The sequence below is a fragment of the Enoplosus armatus genome, chromosome 7, assembly GCF_043641665.1.
Source record: "Enoplosus armatus isolate fEnoArm2 chromosome 7, fEnoArm2.hap1, whole genome shotgun sequence".
Classification (NCBI taxonomy): Eukaryota; Metazoa; Chordata; class Actinopteri; order Centrarchiformes; family Enoplosidae; genus Enoplosus; species Enoplosus armatus.
Window position 1 is genome coordinate 1,292,189 of NC_092186.1, and position 24,766 is coordinate 1,316,954.

A 24,766-nucleotide genomic window follows, 5' to 3' on the forward strand; every position below is an offset into this window, starting at 1 on the left:
ACTTAACTTATTGCTCGCTTCAAGTATCCTAACTAATGAAACCTTCATTAACTATTTCATCTTGACTGTGTTTGTACCACTAAACCCAGTCGTCCCATTGAGTTCAATGAAAAGCTCCATTCTAATAACATTCCGATGGACTTCTCATGAAGTATAACATTCCTACTCCGTGGGTGTAGCAGTCTGCTGCTGAAGGAGCCGCTCACGGCCCCCACAGTCTCGTGCAGGGGGTGGGAGGTGTTGTCCATGATGGACGTCAGCTTGGCTAACGTCCTCCTCTCCCCCACCGGCCCGCCTCAGCAGTCTGTCCCTCCTCCTGTCCAATCATCAACTTGTGAGTTTAGAAAAACGATTGACCTTAAGTTTCACTTTCCCTACGTAGCGGGGGGGGAGCGGCCTCACACCGGGCTCTATATAAAGGATGGGAGGGGCAGGCGCGCGTCAGACCGCCGCTGTTGGACCTTGGACCAGACCTTTATCATCACGACTATTACCGTTTCTTTCTTCATCGGAGTGACCGTGTTACCTCATGGTTCTGATGTGGACCTCCTTCTGGGGATTCTCTCTCCTGACCGGTGAGTTCACCAACTGTCTGTAACCCCCCCCCCCCATCATACCTCAGCTCGTCCAGAGGCAGTCAGGTAGCTGTTAATGCTGTGGGACTTTACAGTGTCGTGTCGGACAGAAAGCGCAGGTGGTTCTGGTCTTGGTCGATGTGAGACTGAGGGCAGGCGGTCTGGATGTGACCAGCCGCCAGTCCCAGCTCCAGGTTCACATGCTGGATGTTTCTTCTTCACTGTTGCAGGGATGTGTGGTTTGTTTTGTAGGACTCCTTTACAGAATTCATACACTCTTACTGTAACCCTGAATATGCCAGCAGCATGATGTATGTTCATGGACGTGTGTTACATGTTTATTACATGTGTAGTAGTGAGGAGTGACAGCAGCAGTATGAGGTGTTGGGGTTTCCCACCAGGACCAGGGAGGGACACAGTAGTCTGTTAGAGGTAGGCTCAGCTTTGTTAAACCTCTGTCTGCCACAGGCTTGGGGGGCGGGCCTGAGGGTGTATTTAAAGACAGAAATCTCAGCATCACGGCAGGTGACACCTCAGCCCGGTCCGTTACCCACCTGAAGTTTCATGTACATGTTGTCACGATGGCAGGTCAGGTTTCCAAACCGCCAACCACACCTCTGAGCTCAGTAACCGACTGAATGAACAGGTGGGTGCAGATGTGCTTCCTGACATCATGCCGGTAAGCCAGTTTGTATCACAGAGCCAGCGGTCGGAATTAAATACGGGACCATTACAGACAGTCAGGTTATTCTGAACAGGGTTGTAAATCACAGTAAATCGGTCAACAAGGACTTTCTGACTCCACATAGACCCTTTAACGTCTGGTTCATCATTTAGTGGTAATGAAAGTGTATTTAGCGCCTTAGCGATTCATTCACCTCGTAAACGATGACACTGACTCTGGCCTGCAGGGCATCAGCTGCTATTACTCATACAAATATTACTATTAGTATTAGTATTAGTGTTATCACTCGCTCAACTTCACATCCCATTTAAGACCAAAGTGAAATCAAGGAGGCGGAATGAGTGTTTTCTAATGTCTGTGAGAGTCCACACAGTTAGTCTGAGACCAAATATTAATATATATAATATATATATTAATATTTGACTTGTCTGATACATGAATTTAGTGTTTAGCTGTAAGTTTGAGACAACACAACACAGCCTGCAGTGGGAGTGCGTTCACTAATGTAACCTGCTGCACTTCATCTCAGGCTGCTGCTGTTTGATTTGGGGATTTCCACTGATGTCACTGTCACTCTGAACACTTCAGCTCTACAGCAGCCAAGTCACCATGTACATTATATGTACAGCTGGGTTTGTGTTTATTTGTGTTGTCTGGTTGCATCAACTTGTTTTCCTTTCTCTCATGAGTCAGTTGTTGTTGTTGTTGTGCCACATAATAAGGAACCAGCATCAACAGTTCAAACATACTTTTCAAGAACAGCCAGAATTGTAGAGGCAGTACAGGACTCGATAAAACAGATAAACCTTCCAGGGCCAATAATGACTGTCCAGACAGTACGCCAATATTAATCACACCACAGTCGACTCCCAAGGCCCCAACATCCCCTCAGGGCCCCGCACACAGGACAATGCACTGCAAGTACTCACCAGACTCCACCGCAACACAGCCAGTATTTTAAGGGCGCATGCAGATGGCAGAACAGAAGAACAGCCCCCTTAAACAATCCTACTCCCCAGCAACACTGTGGCTCTATTAAAATAAACAAGGCGCAATAATTAACACTAACACACTAACAACGCAGTGAAAGTATTAATTTAAAAGACCGGTCCGGTGCTGGGAGGCCTCCACGTGCTGCCGGAGGGCCTCTACAGAGACCGAGAAGGCTGCCGACTCCTAGTTCCCCTCCCTAACTAATCTTAGCCTTGTCTGACTCAGGGACCTTGTTACAGCCCCCCCCCCAGCCCCCCAGCGATGAGTGCTCTGCTAGGCTTGGCTATCCTCTTCTAACTGCAGAACCTGCCTGAGATTCATCCTGTTTGTCAGTTTCCGTCAGTGTCTCAGTGATCCAGTGATGGTTGTCTGTCCGTCCATGAGGACGCTGCAGACAGGAGCTGCTAACAGCTGAGTCAGCTGCTTTAACGGAGACCATGTGACTACATGGCTAAACAAACGGGTAGCCTACAGCGTAACTCACAGACTCCATGGCAACATACTTCCTCTGTACATCCCCCAAATCATTATGGGAACTATAGTTTAAAAACGTAATAAAAAAAGCCTAAATACTTGCTGTATGCAGCGGACAGCAATCATGGCTCTTTATCTAGCTAGTAGGACCAACATGTTAGCTTGAAGAACCAGTAGCTCATTATCTCTCTAAACAGCGTGCCATGTGGTCAGTCATCACTGCTACACAGTGAACTGTGGTGTGACTGTTGGTGGTAATCCTGATGCAGTGTGGTCATGTTGTGGTTCACCGCAGCATGAAAACAAACTGGTGGTGGCGGGAAATCAGATCCCAGATGTGGTGAGCGGCTGAGGGCGTCGGTCCAGTCAGACTGCAGTTAGTGTTGGTGGCAGGTGAAAGCTTGGTTTTGTTTTTCATTTTGACCCTGTGACGCCATACAAGTAAGCTGTATATGAATAAGTACAGATAAGTTAATAAATCATCATCGTGTCAAAGTGAAAGGCAGACAGTCTTTATCAGAGGCTGCAGGTCTTTAAACAGTCTACATCTCTTATACAAGTTACTGAAGGGATCAGTCTGGTCTTATTCTACACTATGGTTGTGTTGGATGCAGACACGTCAAAGGCCCCCCCACCTCTCCAACACAGGAGCACGACCCCCAGACTTACAGAGTCGTTTTGCATCTCGTTGTAGTTGTTTTGTGTGTCTTTGTAGTCTTTTGATTGACTTTCCAACAAAAATATCAACAGTTTCGCACTTCATTTCCGGCCCAGGGCCCTTCAAGGCGTCAGGGGGCCCCCGCAATCCATTTCCTACTCAGCTCCAAGCCCAACACACAGACACACACACAGCAGTTATTCCTCCGTCATGAAGGATCTATCTATCTGTTAGATCTAAACCACAGTCAGAGTTCATCTTTGAGAAACCAAAGCTTATCTCAGCAGTGACTAAAAGCTGTGTCTCCGCTACACTTCTAGATAAACACAGCTCTGTTTATTTTTATCATTCATTCATACTGTGCGTGCAGAGATCTGTTTAACAATCAGAGTTTATATTTAATCCTGAAAATCTCTTCATCTCTGTTGAACTGAACTCTGATATGTGCTGTGATAGTGTCATGACACTGTAACTCCTCACTGACTGACATACCTCTTATCCATTTCCTTTCATCTCTTCCCACTTTACATCTTTTCCTTGTTTGCTGCAGATTCCTTCTCTCTTGAAATCCCTCAGGATTCACATCAGACTTCCAAGTTTAAATCTCATCCGTCTCTTGCATCCCTCTGTCTTCATGTCTTGACCCTGTGGACTTGCCCCCTGACCCTGAGACCTGCCGGGACGAATGAAATAAGAGAGAAACTGAATTTAATCCCTACTGTGTACTTGTATGTGGATGGGTGGCACAATCCAGACTCCATTAAGATAAAGCCTACTTTTGTTACGTTATGGTCGCATGGTGCAGTGAAACCTTAATAACGTATCACAACAATAAATGACCTTCACTGTAAGTGATGAAATAACTTGAGCATGTTTCTGTTCACCGTTTGATTTCAGCTTGAGTGACTTGTGATGTGTTTTTTGTCCATTCACAGGCCTGCTAACGTGTTGGCTTCACCCTGCTGCCGCAGAGACTCCATCAGATCTAACCTGCAGCTGCACAAAACAATCTGATGGTAATTTCATTTATGAGCTGTCTCGTCCACCACGGCTGTCAGGTTTACCGAGCTGTACGGTGTGCTGGGAGGACCAGAACGTAAGTCCTGCACACTCAGCCACACATGGGTTTATTAGCATGTTAAATAAGACGAGATCAGACCAGCAGCTGCAGCAGCAGCTCTGTGAGGCTGTCTTTGGGCACAGCTGTGCTTTGAGCTAATTGCTAACACATCTGAGTTCAGTGTGTAAGCATGCTAACGTAGCTGTAAACACAATTACTTGGACCAGTAGTTGGTCAGGGTGTTGCTAAGTGATTGTTCGGGTGTTGCTGAGTTGTTGCTGCGGCACTGACAGGTAGTGGTGAGAAATAGTGTCTCTGTTGCTTCCTCTGTGCCAAGTGCTCTGATTGAGCCATCTTCTCTACGATGAAGTGCGCTGGAAACTCCCTTCAACTCCATTCATTATTCCTGTCATTGCTATTTTTGTAAAAGCATTATGATGAAATGTGATGATCGTGATCTCTGGGAAAACCCCATCCAAAACGAACCAATCACTTCACTAAGTGCTTTATGAGTGCATATGATAAATAATAATAATAATAATAATAATAATCACAGCCTGTCTGTGTTTATTTTCCAGCAACGTAACTTGGGCGATTCTCCTGCCAACATGTTAACCCCTATGGTCCGGAACCTCACCGACCAGTTCATCATCCTGAAAGACTGCCAGGACTACCTGCGCTACATGTACAACTGTTTGGAGGTAAAGAACAGCTTCAGATCCAGATTCAGAGCCTTCATCAGACGCTCACAACAAAACACAACCAGGAAATATTAAATGGGGGAATGTCTTCGTCTGCCGGGGATTCCCCAGATCTCTGAGAAGGAGTGTTCGGAGCTCAGGAGTGTTTGTGGCACCGGTCAAACCGGTCTCTGCCTTTCTTAAAGCAGCTGACAGCTGAATTAATATGAATCAATCAAACCTACAGTCAACAGTATCCACACTCCAATATGTCATCACATGTGACACATTTCACAACCTTAACAGAGTTCATGGGGGTTTCACATGTGCCTTTGAGCTAAATGCCAACAATGCTAATGCAGTGATGTTTCACCCTTAACTTAGCATGCTAACATTTGCTAATTAGCAGTAAACACAAAGCACAGCAGAGTCATTCCACCAAACTGTAGCAGTAGATCAAAGTTCTGTTTGAATCTGACTGCAGCGCTAACCTGTCATTCTTCTCTGTCGTTCCTTTAGGGCATCGAAGAAGCTGAGTGCAGAGGTGAGTGTTAAAACAGCCACATCTTTAACGTCCTGTTACTAAGTGATTTGGTTGGATTGATTCAGCACATTAGCACACAACCTGCTGACAGTGCTATATAAGCACAGTGCTGCTGTGTCATCAGAGCGTTTCAGCATTTTCCAAATAATTGAATTAAATCAATTAAATGCAGTAGTTAAGATTTTACATTAAAACCTGTTTAAGATTAAACCAGTAGTTCCCAGTCTTTTTGGCAGTACATTTCTATCCACCTGTTTTCATGGGAATTTTCAATTTGCGCAGTAAAAATAAACTGAGTGGAAACACGATGAATTTGGAAACGAGCATTACCGCCCCGCGGTTGTACGCCTCCGCCAACCAGTCAGGTTGACGTTCACATCCACGTCTGCCCAGACTCATATAATATATGTAGTGAATACTGGGAAGGAAGTCAAGGTCATTTTGAGACCACCAAATTCTGATCAGTTCATTGAGTCCAAGTGGACATTTGTGCCAAATTTGAAGAAATTCCCTCAAGGCGTGACGGACAGCCTCCGGCCCTGGCTGTCGCCGGCGTGGAGGCATAAAAAGTGGAATTATCGCAAACAAGTAGTGACTAATCCCCACTTTTGTTTGGGCAAACTAACGCCCCACATTTTTCTGTTTTCTAGTTAACTGCAGCCGTCTCTTGGACGAGGACCATCACGGACCCACTGGTAAGCTGCATTTTTCCTGCTCAAATGTACTGTTTGTGGTTTTACATCATTGACTATAAGCTGTGAGATCCAGAGTCCTGCTTGTGGTTTAGACCACAAAAGCAGTTGGGTTCAGGGACAAGATTGTGGTTTCGGTTAAATGTCAATAATCACGTTGTGTCTGAAGTCACTGTGGACTTTTTCTGTATTAAACACGAAGACCGTGAACCTCAAAAACGTGCTGCCACCTCTTAAACAATGGGACATTTTGGTGGAAAAAATATAATTTTCAGACTTCAGAACATTTCAGATCCGGTAATTAACATTTCCTCATTAACATAAAACATAATCCAGTCTGCATTACGTTTCCTTTGAAACATACTTGCTGTTGTAATTCAGTTGTATATAAACATAATTTCTAGGAGACTGGGTTGATAAAAGGAGGCAGCAGACATCTAGAATATTTCAATTTGATGGCAGCCATGAAAGACATGGACATTTGGATTTGAATATTTCGCATCAGTGTTGGAAGCTTGTATGATTTTCCACCCAGACTTAAAAAAATAACTCCTGTACATAAAAGTAAAATAAAAATAAAGCTACTGAACTTGAGTGACAGTGGGGCTGATTGGAGTCAGTCACAATAAATCACATGTACTGTATAACTGTATTTACATGTAATAAATACGTGATTCTGAATCGTGTTTCCTGTATCTGTGGAGTTGAGCATGTTGTGAAATAGTTCACAGATAAGTATTGTTCGTTCTAACACTGTAGTAAGTGTAAAGTGTGACAGACAAGAGAAATATCTCTGTATATTTCCTGGAGGAGGCAGAAATCCCCTGTGTATGGGTTATGTGGTTTATGTGCAGAGCTGCTTTGACAAAAGCGGATCTTGATTTCCTGAGTTGTGACAGTAGACTGTTCATGAGGGGTTTGTGGTTTTGTCACATGATGTATTTTAGGTAAAGTGCCCGTCAGTGTCCAGATTTAATCCTCACTGAAACACTTGTGTTTAGTACTTGTTAGTTACATCAAATGACTGTGTATTTGTCCTTCTGTTAACACTTTTGAGAATGAAGGAAATAAAATGGAAATAAAACTAGAATTCATTAGTTCCAGCTGCTTAAGGATCCTGCTGATTTTGATTCCCTTTGTCTGTTTTTGCTTCCTGTTATATTTGCTTTAGGCTCTTTGAAAAGATTATGGCCAGATAATATGCAGCATGCAGGAATGCAGTGGAGGCACATACCTTAGCCTCTCACTAAATACATTTACTCAAGTACTGTACTTACTCGAGTGTTTCTGTTTTACAGATGGAAACAAATAGTTTTTAGTTTTTTTGAAAAAATAACATGATGTGACCTGTCGCTTCTCGTCTTTGTCTCCTTTCAGTGAACTCCACCTTGACCTGCATCTTTGGGAGTTGGTGTCCGAGCCAGCAGACAGTTGGGATTGGTATCACTGGTATCCTGGTTCTAGCTGGTGTTGTCTTCGGGGTTCTGTACATCTGGAAGCTCTTAAAACGCAGAAGAGGAGGATCTGCGGCCATGGCAACTTCATACACTCCTGCAAATGAGCAGATTAAGTTGATGGCAGTAGAGATTGGTCAAAGACCTGATATGGTACAACACAACAGTACTGACCAATAATAATAATAATAATATAAACAATATTTTATATCACTTTCCTAATTAAATAAAATAGAAATAAACAACGCAACAGTGTTTTTATATATATATATATATATATAAATGATGGAATAGAAATATTTTCATGGGATATGTTATATTATGTTATAATATTTGTATATCTTTTTTTATTTTGTAAAACGATGGTTTTAAGGTTGTTCCAAAGTCCAGGAGCCCAAAAAGAGATGGCTAAGCCGTTTTACACGTTGGTAGAAAAGGGATTGGAAAAAAAAGTTTTCCCAGTGCTTCTGAAGCCTGATTTTCTCTTTGAATTTTGTATAACTGAATTTTAAATATGTTTTTTCATATTTTAAATGAGCTTCAGCAGTCAGCCTGGTCTGTGGAAGGACCAGGACTGTCCTTGTGTGGCTAGTTGGCGAGCTTTGAAACCGCCCCTAATATGCTATCTAGCCAGGAACTTGCCAAAGTAGCTTGCCAAGTTAGCTTGCCTGCTACCAGTTAGCTAACACAGTTTATTTGTACCCTGTCTCACGACTGATTGCATCTCTTCTGTGGAGCCGTAGAGCGACACTCTGTTTGAGCAGGGTAATGTAAAATTGAAAGATGTGACAAGTTAATGTTGTAACGATAGCTTACTCCATTTTTGACTCTTTGGCTATCCGTTCCCTCAAAGGTCAGGACTGTCTTGGCAGTTTGCGAACCTTGCACCTCAGCCTCAATTCCAGAGAAGAAAAGAAAGAAATTGCTAAATGCTGACACCTCCCTCCACCTCATTGTTATTGCAGAAAGCGCTCTTGCAATATTTCCGCTCAAAGATTTATTTTTGTCTTTGTGGTTTGTGGCAGAAAGTCATGAATGAAGTTCATTGAGAAACTGCTCGATAGCTGTTAACAAGCTCTCACTTCCTTCAGCACTTCCTCCTGAGCCTTGCATAGCCAGACCTATCTGCACACTTTCAGTGCTGGAGAAAGGTCTGGCTGAATTCATTATCATTCTGGTATAGGAGAACAAAACGCTCTGGCTTGTTTGTATTTCTTTAAACCAATCACAATCGGGGCGTCCCAGTAGCCCACCTGGTAGAGCGTGCACCACATAGGCAGTGGCCTGGATTCGATTCTGGCCTGGGCCCTTTGCTGCATGTCCTTCCTCCTCTCTCTCTCTCTCTCATGTCATTCTTCACTGTCACAATCCAATAAAAAAGGCAAAAAATGCCCCAAAAAAAACCCCAATCACAATCGTCTTGGGCGGCGCTGAGCCCAGGATGCAGCGATGGTGCAAAACGGTAGCACCCAGATAGAAAGGGGAGGAGAATGCCGACTGAAATAGCCGGCCAATGGCAGCGAACGCGTTATGAGAGACACGAAAGTCACACAGTTTTCTGAGTAGCTCGTCATTGATATCTCAATGATCAGGCTGCTCAAAGCTTTTCAACCCTCCGCCCCTCTCAGATCCCTGCGCATGTAAAACAGTTATTAACATATACTGCCAGTCTTTGCTTCCAGTGTTGACACTGGAAGAACATGGCGGTAGTTCTGGAAACACCAGATTTCTCCCAAAATATCCAAGCTAAGCCAGTTTCTGAATAAATCAGAGGCTAGAAATAGGCCATGCTGTTGCAGAATTGTGTTTTCCAGACATAAATCCAACTGATAACTGATGTTGTGAGATGTAGTCTGGTTGTACAGGAGCTGGTCTGGTTGGAGCTTCACCAGATAGTCTTTTGACTGAAGCAGCTGGTTTACGGATGTCAGTACGATACTTAGCTGATGTTCTTGTCCAGATTCAGTGCCCTGACGCACCAAGCTGACCTCAAAGAACTGAAGCCACCAAAGGAGGACTGATCCAACACTTTGCAGTCTCCTGAAACGTTACACTGAACACATAAGACTGAGACTACGCACACAGTACCCCTTCCAAATCTTAAAATGTTTGTGTGGCCAACACACCAGGTTGTTTCAGTTGAGACTTCTGTCCACAGAAACATCTGAAGAAAAGAAAAACTCGATGAGATGAAACGCTTTCAAACCCCAACCCTACATACAACCGCGGTGGTCAGCCATAAACGGTCAAACGGTAGCCAATGGTTGGCTTGGTGTATCAGGGCTTTCAGCTCCAACGACTGCAACAATTAAACAGGCTTCGAATCCTAAATCCCAAATGTTACCAGCCTCCCATTATTCCGGAGGTCAGAGGTCAGGGGTCTCGACACCTACAGAAATGGTGGGATAAAAAAATCCAGTGACCAAAAAAATGATCCATGGTTGACAGAAATGGAAACGAAAAAAGGAAGAAAAACCTTCTTTCAAGTCATCGGACAGTAATACCACCACGGGATGTGGTCTAAGACTGTCAGAGCTCGTGCCGATATTGATATTGATCTTCCACTGTGGAAGGGGAGATTTATTTATACTGAATAAGTCTTATATTACCTGATAGAGTTTCTGTATTGTACAGAGTTTATTGTGTGATGTTAAGACTGAAGTTAATGTACAAGTTGTACATGATGTTTGTGCACAGGTCGGTTTATATTTTGATCTCAGGACTCCTGGACTCTGGCATGATGCTTCACGTGACGTCACTGGAGGGTCCGAAGCTGTTTAACCCCTTTTTGTTTCTTCTTTTATGTTATTGTATATTCTTTGATTTATTGTGCCTTTGTTGAGGTACCATAATTTCACTGGTCCTCCTTTCTTCCATCTTTTTAGTTTTATTGTTGGTAACTTTTATGTCAAATATGTTGAAAATGTTTTGAATCATATGCAATCTGCTGTTTCTGCTACTTAAAGCTGCATTAATTGTTTTTTGGCCACTTAGGGCAGCAAAACCGCCTGAAAACGCAATATTTACATTCGGTCTGTAAAGTGTCAGAAAGCCCTTTATATTTTCAAACAGTCCAAAAGATATACAGTTTATCATGACATGTAATAGAGTCGGATCCAGTTTTCTGTGACTCCTTTTTAAATACTTTCTTAATATGAAAATATTGATTAATGCAGCTTTAAAGACTACTGATAAGGTTATTATGAAATTAGCGGCCTGTAGCCAAACGGCTTTTTGAAAAATGTCCTCTGTTGTTTTTAAGAATTGAAGAAAATCGGAACTATGTCCACTCTGTTTCCTTTAGTTATGTACATTATTAATAATTATTCATTATTTTAACCCTGATGTAACTCCCAATACTTAAATAAAAATGAGATACAACATGTATTTTCTATATATTGGACAGGATTAGAAAGTTGAATTGAAGATTAATATATTGCTTTTTGGGATATGACATAATAATGAGTTTTCTAAATAAAATGATTTAAAATGGCTGTAACAATGGTCTCCTTACTATAGTAACTGAATTATGTCTCAAAAATCATTGATGTTAAGATTCTACACATTACACATTTTAATGTTTATGTTCCTTTTATTTTAAGCATAAACCTTTCAGATGCTTTTTAATGTCTTCAGCAAGTCACAACTGTGATGATGTTCTCTCGTCCACCAACACTGAGACACGGCTGGAGTTTGATATCAACGTCAAATTGACAGATGAAGTCTTTTCAGATGTCAATTTTATAAAATTTTTGTTGGCGGTGGTGGAAAGTAACTAAGTACATTTACTCAAGTACTGTATGAGTGTACAATTTCTGCTACTTTATACTTTGACTCCACTACATTTATCTATTACATTGCAGGTTGAGATTTTCCATATAAAACATACGATCAGCCACTATAATCTAACCCAAGAGTAAAAGTCCCAGTAACAGACTCAAAGTTTAGTAGAGCCGAGAAAATTAGCTCAACTAGCTAAAGTGAACATGTGAATTACATCCGACTAAACTGAGTAAAATTCGTAATTCTTGTTAGAAACATGTAAACATAGTAACATCGCCACGACGAAGAACAAACAACCATCTTTACAGAAACGGCAACAGAAAACATTAAAGACAAAATACTTATCTTACCTTTCGGCCCCCTAATCTCTAATCTGCTGTCTTGTTTACAGTTCTGTGCTTGTTCACTTATTGTAGTTTCTCTTTGTGTGTATTTAATGTTCTTTGGTACAGCACTTTGGTCATGTGTTTAAATAAATATACTTATTTACTTCACTCATTCTGAAACCAAGTGGAAACCAGTTTCCAAATTGGAAACCAGTTTCCAAATTGGAAAAAGACACGAAGCTCGATGTCTCGATGTCTCTCACGGTGAACTTCAAAGAGAACTCTCCTCACTGTGAAAAGGAAATGGAACACACCCGAACACCCCCCCCCCTGCACTGCCAGGAAAAACCACATGTTAACACACCCATAACAATGCACTGCAATAATTTAATATATAATATACACATTATTGTAAAGGAGCCGTTATACTTTATAACTACTTTTGATCATTTTCAAGTATATTACGTAGAATACTACTACTACTACCAAAAAACATGAATTCAGGATTTTTACTCATTTTTACTGAACTGATTTCAGTTGAATTCGATCTGATGTATTATGGGAAGACTGAGTGACTAACTACAGCACCTGGGAATTTCACCGCAGGAAATAGGTGATGTCACATACCAATGACCAATGAAAGTTCACCGACAGCCATCAAAGTTGAAAAGATGTTTTCCTTTATTAAAAGAGAAAGAACTGGAAATGGCTGCTGAAAGGTTAAAGGATAGACACCAATAGTTAAAATGATGCTAAGGCAACTGAAGTTATTACAAAACTTAAAGGTTCAAATGTACTATTAAAGGTTTCTTTGAATAAACTAAGAACACACCAGAGTTTCATTGTAAACCGCAGGCAGACTACAAGTGCAAAGTTACTGCACCAAACTAATGGCAACTGAAATTATAATTAACTGAGCAAAACAAAAAGGCTGAGGCAAACAGCAGCAGGTGGAGCACTGTTTTACATATTTATCACCTTTGTATGCACTACGACGCTGAATCCCTTTATGTTTACCTTGAAATGTCATGAATGCACCCATTAAAAATGACGAAGACGTCTTTAAATGGGATGTTACGGGGATAGTTCATGGATTAATGGATATTCATCTGTACCTTAAAGGGCCTTCATTTTGCAATTAAGGTGAAAATTCAGGGATGGTTTTCATGGTTGTTGCTAACTACATATAGAAACAGCCTAGCTTACCTGCTACCCCTACAGCTGATTTCCAGATGCCTATTTGACCCCCATCTCCTCTGCAGTGGAAATGTCTTCCATGTATGCATCTAAGTCAAGTTTTGAGGGAAAGAAATCTGACATGAACTCTCAAAGTCACGAGCGGCAGTTTGAAGGGCGGGAGTTTCTGTAGAAATATGAACTGGCCACTTAATGTAATATAGTGTCCCACCTGTGTCAACAACAAATACCTCACACTGAGTGCTGAGAGGAGTAAACAGGTGGTAGCAGCAGGTAAACAGGGCGGGGCTGAATTCATATGCCAGTACAGAAGTGTGTCATACCACGAGTGTGAACCTGAACGAGACATCGGCCTGTTCAGGTAAGTACAGCATGTGACTGTATGTGAGAAGCAGGTTTGTGGCCGTCACTGGACTCTTCAGAGTAGCTGCGTTTACAAATAACTGCGACAACAAGTTAAGAGATGTGCTTGTGAAAGAAAAAGGACTAAAGACTATCAGCTACAGTGGATCTGTAAAATATCACACTCACAGTTCATTGCTCTTTTCAGCCACCTTTATAGATGATGATTATGAAACAGGCTGCTGCTGGTATAATAATAATATATCAGTCTGATCATGATTGCATTTCATCTGCTTTAAAGAACATGCTAAAAGTGCAAAGACGAGGCGGTCAGTGGATCTCAGTCTTCTCCGTGACAGCCAGGGCAGATGATTCCTCTTTGTGTTCCTGGTCTTCCTCTCTGTAAACACAGGACAGTTGCACGGCTGAACTTGAATCAGAGTAACGATGCTTCCACAAAAACATTTGAACCTTTTCGTCGTGACATCCTGACTGAGGTCAGAACTAAAGTATCTCTGCAAATTCATTTTCACTGGAAACCAGGGAGAGCCTCTAATACGGGGCGCGTTTAAGCGCCGTCGTGCCAAACGTCTGAGTATGATGTTGAACTAGAGACATATTATTGGATGTTGGAACAAGCTACCAACCTAGCAGCCTGCCGCTACGTCACACTTGTCGTTGCTCTGATTGGTTGTAACATCCAGAGGCACTTAATTAAACTGGTGTCTCAGTGAATGTACTGGTTTCATGATGTTCAAACACTACGAACAACAACTACACCTACCCTCTCAGCTCCTCAGGTCTATTGGAACGTTTACAATTTTTGTAGAAAAGACTCCCAATGAGGAGGAGGAGGAGGAGGAGGATGACGGTGACAGCAACAGCAGCAGGAACAGGAAGCTGCCATTGTGTGCTTCCATCTATCAGACACAGAAGGAACAACAGGTAGCAGCAGTGAGACAAGAGGACGGCAGAGCTCAGTCGTCCTTAAACAACTTACACAAAACAAATGGACACACAAAATACAAAATGAAACTAAACAAAACTGTAAACAGCAAATACACCATAGCAAACCTGGTATTTTCGCTAAAATACTAAATCTGTTATCCCACCTCTCCTCTTTCCATTTCATTAAATTCTAAATTTTAAACCTAAAAGAGCAGTATCTATTACGCATATACAAACACCACAAAACAGCTGTACAACTTCCTCACCATCACCATCAGGCAGACGTTTTGGGCAGTCTGTAATGAAACGAGAGCTCGTGGTTAAAATCACAACTACAATACCATAATATAATACCATCACTTCTACTACTACTACTGTTACTACTGTTACTACTTCAGCTTCTACTACTAAATCAATGTTTCTTGTATTAATACTACAGTAACTCTTATCATGATGTTACTGCTGCAGACACAGTGAGCTTCTCACCACTCTTTGAGAGTTTGACCTGGTCTTTTAACGCCTCCATCATTATTTTCACACCGTCTGTCAGGTTGCGACACACGACATGGACGACCTGGTCCAGACAGACCAGGCAGCGGGAGTTAGGAGTGGGAAGGGGGGGGCAGTTGGGGAGGGGGACGTCCTGACGACTTCTGCTCCAGAGAGCCCCTTCGTTGGTGTTATCATCAAACACCACGGTGGCGTTCACCGCAGCTGGATGGTGTGAGCTGAAACAAACGTCCATCCTGAGAGACGGAGGGGACAAGAGGAAGAGAAACTGTTGAACGAGAGTCGGCCGTTTCACCACAAACTATCAAGTTATAATTATGGTTAACCACCATCACGAGTCTGAGTCACTGCTCAGAATTGAGTGAAGCTTCTTACAAGTTCTTACAAGACCTGTAGCCCAACATGCCACACCCTGAGGGACAGCGAATGACCACATTCACACAGTGTTTATATAGTTCTCACATATTTGCAGACACAGTGCTGTCTGCAACTTTCTGTCTTTGCTGCTGTGACGTGTACATTTCCCCGCTGTGGGATTAATAATTAGTTTGTAAAAGGTTTTCCCTGAGGCCCCCTCCAGGGAGGCAGGATTTACAGGCTCCATCAGAGGTCCGCTACAGTTTCTATAATCCGGGGCCAGGCAGATGGCAGGATACGGATCCTCTCTGTTTGGAGCGACTGTACCGTTGATAAAAGAGTTTAAACGTAGGCACTCGTGTCCTGTCAGTTTACGTCTCCAGTGCTCCAGCAGCTGCTCGGTGACTCGGACGGACCTCAACCCCAACGTCCCAGCGTGGAGACCCCTGCAGTCTGCGGCAGTCTGGACAGTGTGGCTCCTCCCCAGCTGGGACAATCCAGCCAAGTGCCCAATAGGACGGGTTCCTGTAGGAGCCAGTACAGGGAACCTGCCTTCTCCTGTCTCTCTTTCTTCAGCAGGTTCCACACCCTAAAAACACTCTTATAAAAACCCGGCAGGGACGATGTGCTCATCTCGGTGTTATCCATTAAAAACAGGTTAAAATCTAGACCCAGGTTGTTAAAACGTTTCAGGATGCAACAGGATAAAGGTCTCCACAGAGTGTCCTCTGGTCCAGTAAGCAGCGCCCCTGCTGGCTAAATGGACCAGGCCCTGTCCACAGGAAGGCCGTCCATCCCCGGAGCTCTGCCGCTCTGCAAACTGGCCATGGCTGTGAACAGCTCCTGCAGAGTTATGTCTGCCTCCAGGTGACGGTTTGCTTCTGTACTTACCTGAGGGAGACCATGTGACCATTCACTCTTAAAGAGGTCTCTGTAGAAACCGGCAGCAAACTGCTCCAACCCAAAGAAGAACTGAGAGGGGGCGTCCAGCTGTGAGATGTTCAGGAAACGAGACCTGACCAGAGCTCCCTGTGCCGTAACGCCCAGCATGCTGGCTATGGCCGACTTTTTGGACTTGAGGGAGTCTAAAAGCCCTCGATCTCCTGTAGACTCTGCTAAAGTCTGCAGTTCTACTACCTCCGTCTCCAGATCCTTCATAGACCGGGTTATGTCTCTAGTGACATTGCGAGTGAACTGCTGGCAAAGTTGTTTAATTTGCACTTTGCCAAAATCCCACCACTGCTGAATACAGCTAAAAGCAGGTTTACTCTCTCTGTGGGAACACCAAAACAATTTAAAAGCAGTTCTAAAAACCTGGTCATTTAAAAGAGCCGTGTTAAAATGCCAATAGGCGCTATTTAAAGGAACATTTTTTATAAAAACAGAGCAGGAGACAAGACAGTGATCAGAAAAGCCCACAGGCTGAATGTGACTTCTCTTAAAGATGTTCACATGGTGATTAAAACAATAGAGGCGGTCCAGTCTGGCCAGAGATAAAACATTTCCTCTTGAGTGACTCCAGGTGTACTGCCTGTTATTCCTGTTAAAACCCCTCCACACATCAGACAGCTCATGCGTCTCAATGAGCTGCCTGATCCTGCAGGACGAGGCAGGATGAGGCTCAGGATGATTCCTGTCCAGGTTCGGACTTTCTGTGCAATTAAAATCACCCCCTAAAAACAAAAAATCATCGATGCTACAAGCTCTGACGGTATCAGATAAAATGTTTAAAAATGCCACCCTGTCCACCCCATTGGTGGGCGCGTAGACATTTAAAAACACTAACTTTACCTTTTCAAAAAGAGCTTTAACGCTCAATAAAACACCTGGAATAATTTCTTCCACTTCGTAGGAAACAGGTAAAAAACTTCTGGCAAATAAAATCCCCACTCCTCCACTGCAGCTGGACTTGTGGCTTAAAATGACACCCCCATTAAAAGCCCTCCTCCAGTCACTCTCATTGTCTTTGGTGCTGTGGGTTTCCTGTACAAACATCACGTCCACTTTCTTTAACTCCATTAGTTTAAAAAGAGCAGCTCTCTTAAGATCAGCCCTGGCTCCATTCAGGTTTAAAATGCTGATGTTAAAATCACACATGGAGATAAAAGAGACGACAGTGATGAGACCAGTCAGTAAAACAGAGAGGCTCAACATCTTTTTAAGAAACATCTTCATCAGTATTGACTTGTGCTTTCACTCTCACTATCAGTTTTCTCAGTCTATATATTTCCTGATCTGTGAGCAGCACCTCACCACATGTTCCTGACTTTCTGGTCAGAGGCCTGGCTGACTTCAGAACAGTCTGAGATCTGAGAAGTGATCTCAGACTATCGGCAGCCGGGCTCCTTTAGTTCGCTCCAGAAAAGCCTGGATGTCAGCAGGAGAGTAAAGAGTCTGTGGATCATCCTGAGTCAGAGAGAAGTCGCTCTCTGACTCCACCGACACTTTCTTTGCTTTAATACTGTCCTGCACAGAGTCAGCGCTTTTCCTTTTCTGATGGATTTTTAACATTTCTTCATCCGACATCTCCTCATCCTCTATGAACTCCTCACACACATTCATCCGTTCATCAGTCTGACTTCTTTCACACTCAGTTTGTTCACTTTGATCATTTCCCAACACGTTTTCTTCCACTGTCTCAGTTTGCTCTTTATTTCTTTGTTCATTAAAATCTTTAAACTGCCCCACACCGCTGGAGCACGCGGGGGGGTCACCTCTGCTCCGCATCTGAAACACTTCATCGACTCCGATGAAGCAAAATAACTAAACCCCTCCACCTTGAAATGAACAGACAGGTTCAGGTCGTGTGCGGAGTCCTTCAGGACCATGAACACCTGCCTCCTGTGACACACCACATGCTTCAGTTTGGGTGATTTGCAGCCCAGAGAAACCATTTTTATTTGGGAAACCAGCTGTCCATATCGGGACAGCTCCTTTGCCAACACTTTAGAGACAGGGGCATTAGAGACAGTGACTTTAGTGGCCGGGCTAACGGGGGGGGGGGACAGGAGTAAAGGTGTCTTGAATGACTACACCTTTCTCAACCACCTCGCTAACTTTAGCCGTGCTGTCCAGAAACAGAACAATGGCCCCGTTCATACGGGAGGCAGACTTCACGCTGTCACAACCCACCACGCTCCCCACCGCCACCCCCGCCTCCTCCACGGAGCCCCGCACCGCCGGGATGAGTTTGATGGCATGACTCTCATCACTACAGTTATTATGTTTAGTCGTCGTTCTGTCACTATTAAAGCTGCTATTATTAATCTCAGCTAATATTACAGCTATTTCAAAGCAGATGACCCCCCCCCCCCCACCTAGAGTCTGGTTCTGCTCGAGGTTTCTGCCTCTTAAAGGAAGTTCTTCTTGCCTCTGTCTCCACAGAGCTTCTCATGGTGGGAACTGTTGGTCTCTGTAAGAACATCATAAAGAGTCCAGACCTGCTCTGTTTGTAAAGTGTCACGAGATGAGTTGTGATTTGGCGCCATAGAAATAAAATAAAATAAAATAAAATTGAATGACGCCGAGTCAGCTTCTCAAACTCGGCCGCAGCAGCAGCCTCCGCATGGTGCTAAACAAAGCACACCCCACCTACCCTACACCTACACCACCTAAACTGGATCCAACTCATCGCCAGTAGGACATCAAACCCACAGCGACTCCAACATCCCCAACAAACGGAAGACTCCCGCGGTCTGAAGACTTCAGCTCCACATATCAGGCAATAAGACATGTCACTCACCCTCAGCAGCAGCACCGTACACACGTTACACTGACGGGATGCAGAAGAGATGAGGAGGGGCGGGAGTAACATTTGATAGACCCTCCCATGTGACTGATCCAGTCTGTCTCACGGAAACAGCTGATACAGCCCGCAGCCTCCGCACAGACAGAAAACACCGACAAAGGGCCGGAGACAGTTTCACTTTCACAGTCGGAAGCTCTGATCCGCTGAGAGTCCCGCTCCACGTATGTGGAAATGAATCTGTTGTTGAATGATTACGAGGGAACCGTTGAAATGCGTCGGTGCTCCGGTTCAGACCGTTAACCGTTAACGCCGCAACTGTGACGGGCTCGTGGCGGGACGGTGCTCTCTCTAGGGTCAGGGCCTCGTGCCTCTAGTCAGACCGGCAGCTTTACTCCAAACAGTGTCCCTGTATGGACCTGGACCCTGTGCGACCGTCTGGATGTGCAGAACGACACAGATCAGTAATCGACTCTGGATATATATATATATATATATATATATAAATAATCACTGAAGCTGCGCTGCTTCTGCCGCCGCGCCACTGTTCCTGGCGGGACAGTCTTCCTCCCCTGGTGCTGATCTGATGTCGGTCTGATGACGCGCGTTTGTTCTTTTTCTTCTTCTAACTTTACTGAATGTTTGATGGTTTCGAGGTAATGAGCATCATATGGAGGGTGGTCAAAAAAATAACAAATATTCTTTTTAATATGTGAAAGTGTAAGAGTGTGACCCCCTGATACGAGGTAAGATGTTGTCCGTCTGCTCTGCTCATTAGACCTCAGTGAGAATTACGCACAGGTTCTCCAACAGCTGATCAGTGCGCACAGCTGCTGTGGAGATTTGGGGCGACTTTACCCAGAATGCATCACATGTTTCTGCAAACCGTCACCACTGTAAAGTGTCAGTCATCATTATTAAACATCAGAAGAACGATAAGTGATGTATTGACAGAGCTCGCGTTGAAAGGGACTTTACAAAGTGCCTCACAATAATTAAACTAAGTGATCATTAACGGGGAGATGATGCTCAAATTAAAAGAATGATGCGTTATTAAGGTTTAATAATGTGAGGTAATCTACCGTGAGGTGCGCACATTCTCTGCGCACATTGGACGAACAAAAATCGCACTAACATTAAACTTTTATATGAAGGTGGGGGCCACAAAATATTGTCTTGCGGGCCGCAATTGGCCCGCGGGCCGCGAGATTGAGACCCATGCATTAGACAGATCAACGACCTGGGGAAGATTTACACCACCCTTTACAAGATTTTACATGTGCTTTTATAATAAAGTTGCAGTCTGTTATGATTTCATTACCCTCTAAATGTGTTTATTTAAGTATATTCAAATTATATATTTTTTAAAAGAATAGACATTACAAGGTACTTGTACTTTACTTATAAAATATAATCCATTTAGCACAAACAGGCATGTGACCAATAAAGATTTGATTTGATGCATCAGTATTAACAAATAATAATGAATCAGATATCAGTCACAGAAGACATTTTACTGCAGAACCAGCTCTTTTACTTTTGATACTGTACGTACATGAAGCTGATAATACTTGTGTACCATACTTGTACTTAAATGCCATTTTGAATGCAGGACTCTTACTTGTAATTGAGTATTTTTTACGTTGTTATACTCGTACTTTTACTTAAGTAAAGGATCTGAATACTCACTTCTTCCACCACTGATAATTAGGACCTTGATCTGTCACCTCTGTAAAGGACCACACTGTTTGTGCTCATTATTCCTCCCACTCAGACCTGAAACGTGCCCGACATGTCACTCTGAAAACTCAAGACTGCACTTCCTGTATCTGAACTTGTGGGTCTTTATTTCTGAAGCAAATCCTGAAAAACTTCTAAGTAGTATCATGAAACAAAAGCCTCTGTCCTTTTTGGACTAACTGTACGTGAGGGTGGAGTTGGTGACGGAGGCAAGCAAATCTTTGTGACACCTGTGAAAACTTATGAGTCATCCACCTGTTAGTCACAGGTACAATCAGATCGAGGCGTGTTTTTCATTCCAAAGAAAAGGGGACGAAGGTTTCCAGCTGTTATGAGCTGCAGCTGATCTGCATAATATCACACAAGCAGAAAGAATTTCCAGTGTGACCTTCTTCTTTACAGGAAGCTAACTGAGCTTCTGCAACAAAAGGGTTAGAAGTTAAATAAACCTAAAGAAAAGTCTTACTGACTTACCTTTTTATCAGAAGGCTAATCAGATCCTTTACACAGCGTAAAATACTCCAATACAAGGAAATTCAAAACTTTACTTCACTAAAAGAACATTAGCATTATCAGCAAAACGGACACACGGTGCATCTGAGTGATGTGGTGAAATGCAGCCTTCAGCCTACAGTTAGTTGCACACCCCATAATGTGTCAAACAATAAGGGGTAAACCAAGCATAAAGTCCCTCCCGCTATCTTTCTAGGAATTGAAAGTGCCAGGGTGAGGCTTTCTTAGTAAACCAGAGAGTTTGTTTATGTTTGTGGCTCTTGCCTTTGTTGAATTCCTAGAATGCAGACACAATGAAATAACCTGTTCATAGGCTGTTTTTATAAATGTCTATACCTGCATCAATCTCATCATTCTCATAAATAACAAAGTGTAATGAAATAGTCTGTGACAAAAACACTTCCCCTGATAGAGGCACGATACTCGAGGATATAGGACTGGCGTGGAGCTGGTGTTATGTAGATATAAATTGAATCGAGTCATTAAAATGAGCTCCACATTTACCAGCTGCAACATTAAAATGTGTCTTACACATTAATGCAGCAACGATAATGATCCAAACATAGAATATAACAGTATAACAACACGTAGTCAACACGCATCATGGCTGGCATTATGAACACTTTTGCTTTCGATACTTTCATTTAAGTGACACTTTGCCGGACTTTTACTATTTATATTGCAGTATTTCTAGTTTTACGTAGGATCTGAATACTTAATCCACCACTGCCTCTTGCTACATCTTCAAAGTGCCCCAACATGGAAACGCACCAGAACAGTGACAGCCGAGACTTAATGCATGCGTCTGAGCCCTGACTGTTTAGTTTAGTGGCCGCTCTGAATCATTTTCTCTATCGTGTTCTCTGAAATCATCGGCACCCTCTTTACTCACTCCCCATTTCCTTCTTCTCTGGAAGCCCTGTAATTTAAATGTTAGAGTGCATGAAGTGTTGCTCTAACCTGCACAGTAGGAATAAATAAATAGAGTTTACATTTAACCCAAAGCAGCCCGGTACTCACTTTGTGGTCTTTTGTTGTTTGATGCCGCGCTGAGAACAAAAGAGCCACAGACACTCATCTGCGCTCTCAGAGTCAGAATCAGTGCGCAAGCGGAAACCTAGAAGTCTTCCAGTGAGGTGACGGGAAGAAATGACTAAATGTGAAGGGCAGATGTTGGTATTTGGCCCCCTCCTGATCTTTGTCACACTTCAGATCTTCAGACTAAATTGAATAGAAGACAAAGACAAACAGAGTTCACACAAAAAAACATTTATTGAAGGAAAATGTTACCCAGCACATACAGTATATGGACAAAAGTATTGGGACACCTACGGGAGCTTTTATGACATCCCATTCCAAATTCATATGCATTAATATGAAGTTGGTCCCCCCTTTGCAGCTAGAACAGCTTCCTCTCTTCTTCTTCGACAAGATTTTGGAGCGTGTCTGTGGGAATCTTTGCCCGTTCATCCAGAAGAGCATTTGTGAGCTCAGACACTGATGTTGGACGAGAGGGCCTGGCTCGCGACCTCTGTTCTAGTTCATCTCATAGGTGTTCAGTGGGGTTGAGGTCAGGTCTCTGTGCGGGCCAGTCAAGTTCTTCCACACCAAACTCATCCAACCGTGTCTTTATGGACCTTGCTTTGTGCACTGGGGGGGCAGAGTCATGCTGGAACAGAAAAGGGCCTCCCCCAAACTGTTTCCACAGAGTTGGAAGCACAGAATTCTCCAAAATGACGTGGTAAGATGAAGCATTAAGATTTCCCTTCACTTGAACTAAGGGGCCGAGGCCAACCCCAGAAAAACAACCCCATAGCATCATCCCTCCCCCACCAAACTTTCCAGTTGGCATAATGCAGTCAGGCAGGTGACGTTCTCCTGGCACTCACCAAACCCAGACTCGTCCATCAGACTGCCAGATAGAGAAGCGTGATTTGTCCACAGAACACGTTTCCACTGTTCCAGAGTCCGGTGGCTCCATAGTCCGGTGGCTCCATAGTCCGGTGGCTCCATAGTCCGGTGGCTCCAGAGTCCGGTGGCTCCAGAGTCCGGTGGCTCCAGAGTCCGGTGGCTCCATAGTCCGGTGGCTCCAGAGTCCGGTGGCTCCAGAGTCCGGTGGCTCCAGAGTCCGGTGGCTCCAGGGTCCGGTGGCTCCAGAGTCCGGTGGCGGCGTACTTTACGCCACTCCATCCGACGCTTGGCATTGTGCTTGGTGATGTAAAGCTTGCATGCAGCTGGAAACCCATGCCAGGAAGCTCCCGGCGCACAGTTTTGGTGCTGATATTAATGCCAGAGCTGGTTTGGAACTCTGTAGTTATTGAGTCAGCAGAGCTTTGGGGACTTTTACGCACTATGCGCCTCAGCACTCGGTTCTGAGCACCCCGCTCTGTAACATTACGTGGTTCCTAAACATTTCCATAGTACCACTTCCAGCTGATCGCGGAACATCTAGGAGAGAAGAAATTTCACCAACTGACTTGTTGCAACGGTGGCATCCTATCACAGTACCACGTTCAAATTCAGTGAGCTCTTTAGAACGACCCATTCTTTCACAGATGTTTGTAAAGGCAGATTTCATTTCATTTCAGAATCAGAATCAGAAATGCTTGATTGCTCCCCGGGGGGACACTGCCACTGATTATGTCCGCACTGCTGTACTTTGTCATTTGGTGCCACTGACTGTTGGAAACACCGCCGTCCCAACTGACGGTGTGGTTAGATGCTACGCAGGGTTTTCCCCAGAAGAGTTGTTAGGTTTGGTTGCAAGCATCTTTTGACATTTATTCAATGCAAATTTAAAGTCTTGGCATGCTGTGTTTTCACCAACAACAAAAGAAAATCCCCTTGCTCAGGCCTGGCGGGGTTGAAACCCTGCTGTATGAGAACTTAAAGCTACAGCTGCAGCCATAACCCTGAACACAGCTCGTGTTCAGAGGCCCAACATGCAGACCGACAGCTGCTGGATCGACTGTCTGAGCTCCAGAAACATCTCTGTTCCCCTGATGTGTTTTTGTTGTATTGGATGAATTTCCTTAGTATTGATATTCATACTATCACTGCAAAAACAAGAATGAAGGGCGGTTCATATTAAAGATGGAGTTTTATTGCATATTCAAGAATTGAAACATAAAAATAAGATGCACTATACAACATTAAAAGTAATTCCAGAAAGAGCAAAAGCTCATTTTGAATTAAGACTTAAACTGGGGACATCACAAACTCTGCCATAAAAAAAAACACCTAAAACAAGACAAACAGTCCGATTTATGGAGAAAAAACATTACATCTAACTTTGTAGTAAAATTAGTTTTGGTCAAGTACTCCAAATATTTTCAGAGTCATAAAATAAGTTAGAGTTTGATCTCTGTCTTAATCTTAGTCGTTAGAGTCGTGAACACAAGAAGTGATTGAAGGTTTAAAAACTCAAAGCTGTGTGCCCGCACTCAGACAGGTTCAATTCCTCACGTGGTTCAGGTAAAATTAGTCTCCT

At 43.5% G+C, this 24,766-nt stretch overlaps 1 protein-coding gene across 1 annotated transcript; it reads left to right on the top strand.

Moving 5' to 3' along the window:
* Window positions 1–495: 495 nt before the first annotated feature.
* On the top strand, window positions 496–8,051 carry LOC139288303 (uncharacterized). Its single transcript, XM_070909585.1, has 6 exons — window positions 496–575; window positions 4,321–4,481; window positions 5,024–5,146; window positions 5,645–5,669; window positions 6,320–6,364; window positions 7,739–8,051. Exons 1-6 carry the CDS (start codon window positions 530–532, stop codon window positions 7,993–7,995), a joined length of 657 nt encoding a protein of 218 aa, XP_070765686.1. The 5' UTR covers window positions 496–529; the 3' UTR covers window positions 7,996–8,051.
* Window positions 8,052–24,766: the final 16,715 nt, after the last annotated feature.

Coding starts and splice junctions, on each gene's coding strand:
- LOC139288303 (XM_070909585.1), top strand. CDS start 530: ATGGTTCTGATGTGGACCTCCTTCTGGGGATTCTCTCTCCTGACCG. Junction 4,482..5,023: donor TGTGCTGGGAGGACCAGAAC/GTAAGTCCTGCA, acceptor TTTATTTTCCAG/CAACGTAACTTGGGCGATTC. Junction 6,365..7,738: donor GGACCATCACGGACCCACTG/GTAAGCTGCATT, acceptor GTCTCCTTTCAG/TGAACTCCACCTTGACCTGC.